The sequence below is a fragment of the Hippocampus bargibanti genome, linkage group LG05, assembly GCF_051943395.1.
Source record: "Hippocampus bargibanti isolate YZ-2025 linkage group LG05, ASM5194339v1, whole genome shotgun sequence".
NCBI lineage: Eukaryota > Metazoa > Chordata > Actinopteri > Syngnathiformes > Syngnathidae > Hippocampus > Hippocampus bargibanti.
This window is the reverse complement of record NC_142738.1, coordinates 27192504-27201326: the sequence shown is the minus strand read 5'-3', so window position 1 is coordinate 27201326 and position 8823 is coordinate 27192504. Positions and strand designations below refer to the sequence as shown.

Here is an 8823-nt window from a genome sequence, read left to right as displayed (position 1 = left end):
CAACATATAAGGTATACAAATCACAATGCCTAATAAATCAAGGGATTTATTTATTTTGTAATGTATTTCTTTACCTAAGACCAGCGACTTTGCGATCTTCAAAGTAATTAAATTAAATACATTAAGAGTGAAAAGACAACTGACAATGTGTTCAAATCCTATTCCTATAAAGTAGCTGTGAACCCGATAAAGTTTAGAAGGGGATCTTTTTTTCATACCGGTGCATGTCCATTTGAACCCACAAGCTACCTCGAGTTAACTATTATGTGATGTATTAAGACCTTAAAAGAGGGTCTCAGAGCTGCAACAGAATTGCAGACAGGCTCCTGTGCAGATAACTTGGTGGGTGCATAGAAGGCAAACAAAGGTTATTGTTGGGCTGTGGTTTTTGTTTTTCTTTTGCGTTGACTTATGGTTATAGTGGTTTTATGTCATAACTTTGCAGACCTATCCTGACAACATTCCCTATCCACCCCACTGGTGTTGTGTGACTGTTATGAATGTGATCAATTCGTAACGGGTGGCAATGTGGTACAATCAAATGTTTGTTTGTTTTAAATTAACAGCAGGGGGTGGATTGAATCATGTTGTATTGACATGGGCTGTGGCCAGTGTCCTTTGTTGAACCTTGAACTGTCGCTCAATAATGTCACATCCTAGTCATGTTCATTTAGAACTACGTGGGGTGCGATATACGAATGCTGATGTTGGGCTCTTGTGCCACTTGTGTGGCGGCACATACTCTGTACTAAATCCACCCAGGAAAAATCTCTGGATATTTTATTTTTTAATTGTATTTTGTCCTCCTGCCCAATAAAACCCAAAATCCTAACCAATTTCAGATGACTGGGAATTTAGGTTGCATTATTGTCACATAAAGTAGAGTATACTCTTGTCCAAGGCACTTCAGAATTTCATGTCCGGACCTTTTTAAAATTGGTAACATTGCGCTGTCAGTCAAAATGAGACCAAGTCTAATCTAAAAACATGCTGCAAGCTCAAATGTGGTTTAGTAGGGAGGTACGTATAAGGTTAACAACTGCCACCATTACCAATACCATACGCTTCCAATTGCCAAAGACCCACGAGGCCAGTGGTTCTTAAACAGGGATCGAAACAAACCCTAGGCCGGGTTCGGTGAGTCGTTCTCAGGATCCTACGCCGCAGAGGTCCACCCCTCAGTCTCATCTGCAGTTAGTGGGCACAGTCATTGAAAGAAGGGTTTGGTGAATGCGCATCCGAAACTGGTGGGGTTCGGTGCCTCCAACAAGAATAAGAACCGCTGTACTAAGCACTGGGCCGGATGGCCCACACCTTACAAACCAAATTGGTTTGGATAATACTTACATAAAAACAAAGGTTTTATTTGAGTTTTCTTTAGCACAGCATTTTTAATTCGACTACTATTGCACCTTCTTAATTAAAAAAAACAAAACAAAACACCCGAGTATCTTTATGCCCGTCCTGAGCTGCATACCTGGTTCCACGCCTCAACACTCCTCCTGCATATCACATCATCATATTTGTATTTTTTCAGTTCAAAATAACACATAAATAGAAATCAAGAGCAGTTTGGAAATCAAAGGAACCAGGCTTTTTTGAGTTGAGCTAAAAGTTTCTATGAAGAAAGAGCTGGAATTCTCAACTCAAGAGCAATTTTTGATGATGATAATAGTGCAGCGTGTTCTACCGGAAACATATTCCTTGTGTGTTCTACATACTTGGCAATAAAGATGATTCTGATTCTGATACCTGTACTTAAAAACACTTGTGAAATAATGATAATACACATTTCTGTGAAGTTGTGAAGAGACAAAGATTTTATCTTAAACTGTTGTGTAAATTGTAGCAATCAGGGAAGAAGTGCATTTTGGGTTGTTCGCATAGATAGCTAGGTAACTGCACACCACAGAGGTAGTAACAGGCCAAGTAATTGGGAAAAAAAGGTGTTCGGAAATGCACTGGCATGCTCTAATTCACTCAAGACTGTTTGAGAACTCAGAGCTTTCCTGGACTATGCTTTTTGTTTGTCCAAAGTGAAAAAAAATCACACAGATGACTCAAGATTTTAGGCATCAGTGCCAAGGCACCAATACCTAAAATCTTGTCCCTTGTCTATTTTAATTTGTGTGTGTGTGTGTGTGTGTGTGTGTGTGTGTGTGTGTGTGTGTGTGTGTGTGTGTGTGTGTGTGTGTGTGTGTGCGTGTGTGTGCGTGCGTGTGTGTGTGTGGGTGCAAGAGACAGTTTGTTGCCCTTCAAATATAAAATTCAACAAATTACTGGTAATCAAAATAAGTTAAACAAATGTATTAATACGGTTGATACTATGACACACTCAGTCACAAGAACCTCTCAGATGTCTCAGGTTGCTGCTGCACCTCCTGTCCAGGAGCATGGCACACCCCCGTGCTAGAGTTCTTATGGAGGAATATAGCTGTGCTTCTGTGGGACTTTCACTCGGGGCAATATCATTAAGGGTGCAGTCAGTGTGACAGTTAGCATGAGAAGGGGTAAATTGAGTGGTTTATAATGTGACCATGTGTGTGCGGGGGGCACAGCCTTGGAGTGACATGGTCTTCAACCATCCTGGACCAATTTGTTGTTTTACCAAGAAAATTTCTTTTTTGTCACCCTTAGCCTGTTCAGTCAGCATCCCTACTTCATTTGAGATTCTTCTTTTTGTGAAGAAAATTATACGTTTTAGCCTACTCGTGTTTCACAGCACAATTAAATGATACACACTCATAGTGCTACCCGCTTACGGGATGCAGCATAAGCACTGGAGATGATGATGTCATGCCTTGTGATGATTGGTTGGTGATGACTTCCTCTCCTCTCCCTTTTCTCTCTCTTTCCCTTATTTTAATCATCCATCCTCATTCACCCCATCTACCTACTACATAATCTATCCAGTTTTCTCTCTCCATCTCTCATCTTCTTGCAGTCTATCTCTCGTCTCTGCTCTGGTCCTGCCAGAAAGATGATGGTGACGGTGATGATGTGACAATGAGCCTGGCCAATGATCAAGCATGATGGGAGTATAAGGGGGTGTGCCCACTGTCTAGTTTGGGGCTGATTCAGGAGTCAAAGGAGGAAGGAGAGAAACAGAAGCTGGAGGAGACGGAGAACACACCGGCTTAAAAGGGGGAAAAGAGGAGGAGGGGGAGGAGGAGGAGGAGGAGGAGGGAAGGCGGAGGTTGTCACAGCTCCACAGGGGCTCAATCTCTGCTGTCATGGACAAATATCGACCAAAGAGGCCCACCACGCTAGCCCTTATGCCACAGCGACCACAAGGCGGCACCCAGGTAGGGATGAGGGATGGGTCCACCCTTGTGATTTGGATGTCATTGAAATGAGCTGAGTACATGTGTCCGTTTGTGTGTGTGAGAGGGTATGGGTGGATCCTGTACTGTACTTAGTAGCAAGGAAGTATCATTAGCGCAATATGTCTTCACCATGATACAGCGATAGTTTTGTGTTTGTGTCTGCCTGTGCGTTCAGGTGTTATGTGTGCAGTTTCTGTGTGTCTGTGTTTATGGGAAATGTACACACATATAAATGCATCATATTGTATCTATATCAGGTCAGCACAAAATTAACTTCAGCACTGTATATCCTCTTCTAATATCCTCTACACAAATGTATGCATCACAGTAAAAATGACCATACAAACAGAGCCCGCTGAATCATAGTTTCATGAAGAATTTATCAACAATTTATGCATTTGCAACGCTACGGTAATGAGTGGTGTTCATAGGCTAGCTCTAGCAGGAGCAGGACCTCTTTAAATGAGCTAATATCCTGTTTATTGTGTCAGTTCGTATCAGAGTGGAGTCATCTCATTGCAGTATCCCTTTAGCATAAGCATTGAAGTTTCCCATTACAACATTTTCTGTCCTTTCATGGAAGAATACTAATAGACACAATATGTCTTGCTTAGATCATGAACCGAATGTAATCTTTTGTGAGGTGTGATTACCCAGTAAGCTTGATGTTTTCCTTGAGGCTCTTGTGGAATTATTTGTACTGTAGATATGGAAACATATATTGAGCCTTGAACTGGCTGGCAGGAGACCAAAAGGAAGGCCTAAGAGGAGGTCTATGGATGTTGTCAAAGAGGACATGAAATTAGCTGATGTGAGAGAAGAGGGTGCACAAAATAGGCTTAGGTGGAGGACACTGAAGGGTGGTGACCTCTGAAGGGAAAATCCGAAAGGAAAAGAAGAAGATAGATATGTAAACAAAGTACAGTACAAACCCAATTTCAATGAAGTTGGGAAATTGTGCTAAACAGCAATAAAAACAAAATACAATGATTTTCAGGGCGGCCCGGTAGTCGAGTGGTTAGCACACCGGCTTCACAGTGCAGAGGTTGCCGGTTCGCGTCCCGGTCCGGCCTCCCTGTGTGGAGTTTGCATGTTCTCCCCGGACCCGCGTGGGTTTTCTCCGGGTCCTCCGGTTTCCTCCCACACTCAAAAAAACATGCATGGCAGGCAGATTGACCACTCCAAATTGTCCCTATGTGTGAGTGTGAGAGTGACTGTTGTATGTCTTTGTGTGCCCTGCGATTGGCTGGCAACCAATTCAGGGTGTCCCCCGCCTCGTGCCCGAAGACAGACTGAGATAGGCTCCAGCAACCCCCGCGACCCTAATGAGGAATAAGCGGTACAGAAAATGAGATGACATGAGATACAATGATTTTCAAATCATGTTCACCTCTGTCAGTGTTTCCCTCGGGGTTCAGTGAGTCGGTCTCTGGGTTTCGGTGGATCTTCTGTCGCAGAGGTCATTGAAGGGTTTGGTAAATGAGCATATGAAACTGGTGGGGTTCGCTGCCTCTAACTGTCATGATCTGGTTGGCGACCAACGGGTGGCGCTGTCGGCCCCGCCTGACCCTGCACCTGTGCTGGTCGTCCCGATCAGTGGCAGACTGCCACGTTATGATTGGCGACCAACGGGCAGCGCTGTCGGCCCTGCCTGCAGCCGCGCAGGTGTTGGTCGTTCCAATCAGTGGCAGTCAAAAGGACTCCCGGCACGACCATCCGGTGTGGGTCATTGAATTGTGCATTGTGTATGCATTGTATGATGTGCATGTGTTTGTTTCATCTTGGCAGTCTTTTACTCTTGGTTTTTGTTTGATACTTCATATTTTTCTGTTCAGATGATTTTGATGTGTTAGATTTTGTTCCTGTTGACTTTATTTTAATACAATTTATCAAATACAACCTGCTGCGCCCTCCTGCCTGCTTTTTGGGATTCACACCCGCCATCACTACCATGCAAACTGACACTAACAAAATTAACAACCATTGACCTATATTTAATTAAATACACGAGAAAGACAAAACACAGCTTGCAATGCGAGCCAATTGCAGGGCATGCATACACAAACAACCATCTGCACTCACACTCACACCTACGTATAATTCAGAGTGTTCAATCAGCCTGCCATGCATGTTTTTTGGAATGTGGGAGAAAACCGAAGTACAAGGATAGAACCCACTCCGGGGGGAACATGCAAGGGGGAACATGCAAACTCACCGGTGTGGTTACCATCCATTTTGACGTTCATATTCATGAACGTCAAAATTTATGGTCAACTGACTTCATTCATTTGTAGCACAATGGTGAACTCAGTGATAAGAATAAAGTCGATGAAAATATTTTATTGGGTTGATCGTGATCGTTCGTCCCTGGTTCATGGGTGTTGATGGCAGAGGATGGTTAAATTAGCAGGAAGCCAGGTGTTGGACAAAATAAGTTAGTTTAATCTTGTAGACAGTGTAGCATATGTCACACTGATACAGGATGTTGCGACAGGTCAAAGAGCATCGGTGACGTAACGACCGCAGGTAGACTAACATGGTGGCACAATAAAGACGTTGACAAAGCAACTCTTCTCCTCTCATTCCTCCGGACACAACATTGGCGACGAGGATGGATTTCTACACAGCTCCCGTACCCTCGTTCCTCGCGCTCCCCGGTGAGCCAACAGTCCCGTGGTCCCGCTGGTATGACTCTTTCACGACATATCTGACGGCGATCGGACTAAACGAGGCAAGCGACGTACGGCTAACGGCTATGCTAGTGCACAGCTTGGGAAGTGAGGGGCAGCGCATTTTTCGGACACTCGGACCCGCGCAGAAATACAGAGATTGTGTCGCATTGTTGGACAAACATTTCGCCCCACCGCAGAGCGTGATTGTTCGGTGGATTGCCTTCCGTCAACGACGGCAACGAACAGGCGAGTCGGTACACCACTATGTTGCCGATTTTTTTTGTTTAGCGGGCTTCTGTAAATTCGGCCGCTTGGAGGAGGAAATTATTAGAGATCAACTCGCGGAGCACACGATTGATCCCAAACTACGGGAGCAACTGTTATTGTCCCCTGACAACCTCCCACTATCGAAGGCTGTGGAGATGGCGTTCCAATTGGAGAACGCAGCACACTTAACAACCCACCCACACCTTCACACTCTCCCGCGTTGGCACAGATTGTTGCTCCAACCCCTCCACTCCCAGACGCCACCTCCAGTTACGACTCCACCTCTCAATACGACAGTGCCGAGATAAATGTGGCCAGGCGTCAAGGGGCCGACACACGCACGCCCTGTGCCAACTGTGGGTCTGTCTCGCACCGCACACGTGCGTCCACTTGCAGAGCCACCGGACAACGATGCCAACGCTGCGGGAAGATAAATCACTTCGCCAGAATGTGCCACTCTGCTCCTACCTCCACCTACGAGGGTGCCGAGGTAAATGTTGTCAGACATCAAGGGGCCAACACACGCAGGCCTTGTGGCAACTGTGGGTCTGCCTGGCACCCCACACGCACGGCAACTTGCAAACCCATTGGACAGAGATGCCAGCACTGCGGAAAGAGGAACCACTTTGCCAGGATATGCCGCTCTGCTCCCACGTCGACATACCTGTCACGCCGCTCACCAGACCAGCCGAGGCGGACCACCATCCACTGCGTGGGCTCGTGCGCCAAGCCATTCAAGTGGTGCACAGTGGAACTGGATGGAGTGAGCTTACCACTCCTGCTCGACACTAAAGCCTACAGGTCACTGTTGAATGTGTCCACAGTTCGACGTCTATTTCCTCATCTCCCGATCGAGGCCAACTCTGAAGACTTGTTTGGCTATGGCCACACTAAGATTAGTATGGTGGGCACTGCCACCTTCACTGCCACCTTCACACCCCAGGCCAACGGGGGTGTAGAAAGCTCCAACCAAGCAGACGGCCTTCCCTACTCCTCCTCAGCCAGAACAGGGCCCAACGAGAAGCGCCGGACGAAGCAACCCACACTTACTGTGTCGGACTGGGTCCGCATTCGTCGGCCGAGCTGCTCTCACAAATTGGACTCATTCTGGACAGCACCAGTCCAGATTACCGCCCAACTCCGACCGACCACCTTCTGTCTGGCGTTGGCATGCTAGCCGCCTAAGGAGAGTGGCATCACCGACCCCCTCGAACGACAGGGCTATTGCAGATATGGGCTTCTCAGGCAAAGACGACTAACATCCCAACACACATACGAGAACACCGGTGGGACGCCTTGAAGAGCGTGGTGAACCAGCCGTGCCTGTGGGGCCAGAGCCTCGGCCAGCTCGCCTTTGCCCTCGGTATTTGGACAATTAAATCACCGATTTCGAATGTTCAGACCCTAGCCAGTGCTTAGCCTATCGCAGGCAGAATAACCCACACAGCTAAGCAGGGAAACCGGCAGTCTACCCGGTTTCCCTTGTTTACAGAGTTTTTCTAGCTCCTTCAGGGAGGGGGGTAAATGTAGCATATGTCACACTGCTACAAGATGTTGCGACAGGTCAAAGAGCAGCGGTGACGTCACGACCGCAGGTAGACTAACATGGTGGCACAATAAAGACGTTGACAAAGCAACTCTTCTCCTCTCATTCCTCCGGACACAACAGACAGCAGGGGCATCGCGGGGTGTCGGCCGAGGAGGAGGAGAAAGAAAGAAGAAGGAAGAGTAAAGAGGAAGAAGGCCAAAAGACCGTTTTTTTTTTTTTTTTTAATTCAAATAGCATGCAAACATACAACGTAATAGAAACAAACAAACAAACAAACAAACAACACTGCAAACAAAACACAACAAAAGTAGCCAAAACCATTTGGTTCTGAATAGCTCATGGAGTTTCTAGTAGTAAATCAGAGGTGTGTCTCAACAGATCTTTCTGCATATGGGAAAAAGGAAAAAGAGGAGAGAAGTAAAAATAGAAGAAAGAAGAGAAAGAGAGAGAGCGGGGGGTGGGGGGTGCCAGGGGTTTTAACATTTCATTGAGTCTGCACAACATAGTGAAATTGACAAAAAAAGAGGGGGGGAACACCAGATGATTTGGCAAGCACTTCATCTATGCCATATTTCATCAACAAATCATGTGTTTTGATAGCGTTTGGGTCGGCAGATGGTTGAATTGTTTTCTGATATAGTTTCATTTCATTTTGAAATATTACAAATAGGGGTTTGGCCGAAAGACCGCTGGAAGAGAATTTATAAGACGGGTGACGTAATAGGATGTGACATCATGTAAAGGAAGGCAGGATATGACGTATCAGGAAGTCCAAAACGTAAACAAACGATGCAAAAATGTTTAAAAAAGTTCGTATAGTGAATTACCCCAACAGGTTTCTTCAGCTGTCCTCTGTATTTCTTTGAAAAAAAAGTACAAAAAGTACAGATGACGGCTGGAGAAGCCTTTTCATCGATGGACCACTCCTGTACAACTGAGAGTTTACACAGACATAAGAATAAAGTATTTTTCTCCATTCCCCCCCATGCAGCACCACTGTGCTATCATG

General features: G+C 45.8%; 1 protein-coding gene across 2 annotated transcripts in view; it reads left to right on the top strand.

Moving 5' to 3' along the window:
* The first annotated feature begins 3175 nt into the window (after window positions 1-3175).
* mapk8ip1a (mitogen-activated protein kinase 8 interacting protein 1a) overlaps window positions 3176-8823 on the top strand; it is a 33479-nt gene continuing 27831 nt past the window's right edge. For both annotated transcript variants that reach the window (XM_088997537.1, XM_088997536.1), the window contains exon 1: window positions 3176-3305. In XM_088997537.1, coding sequence (XP_088853663.1) covers window positions 3234-3305 — 72 coding nt within the window. In that variant the 5' untranslated portion in view covers window positions 3176-3233. The remainder of the gene's footprint in view (window positions 3306-8823) is intronic.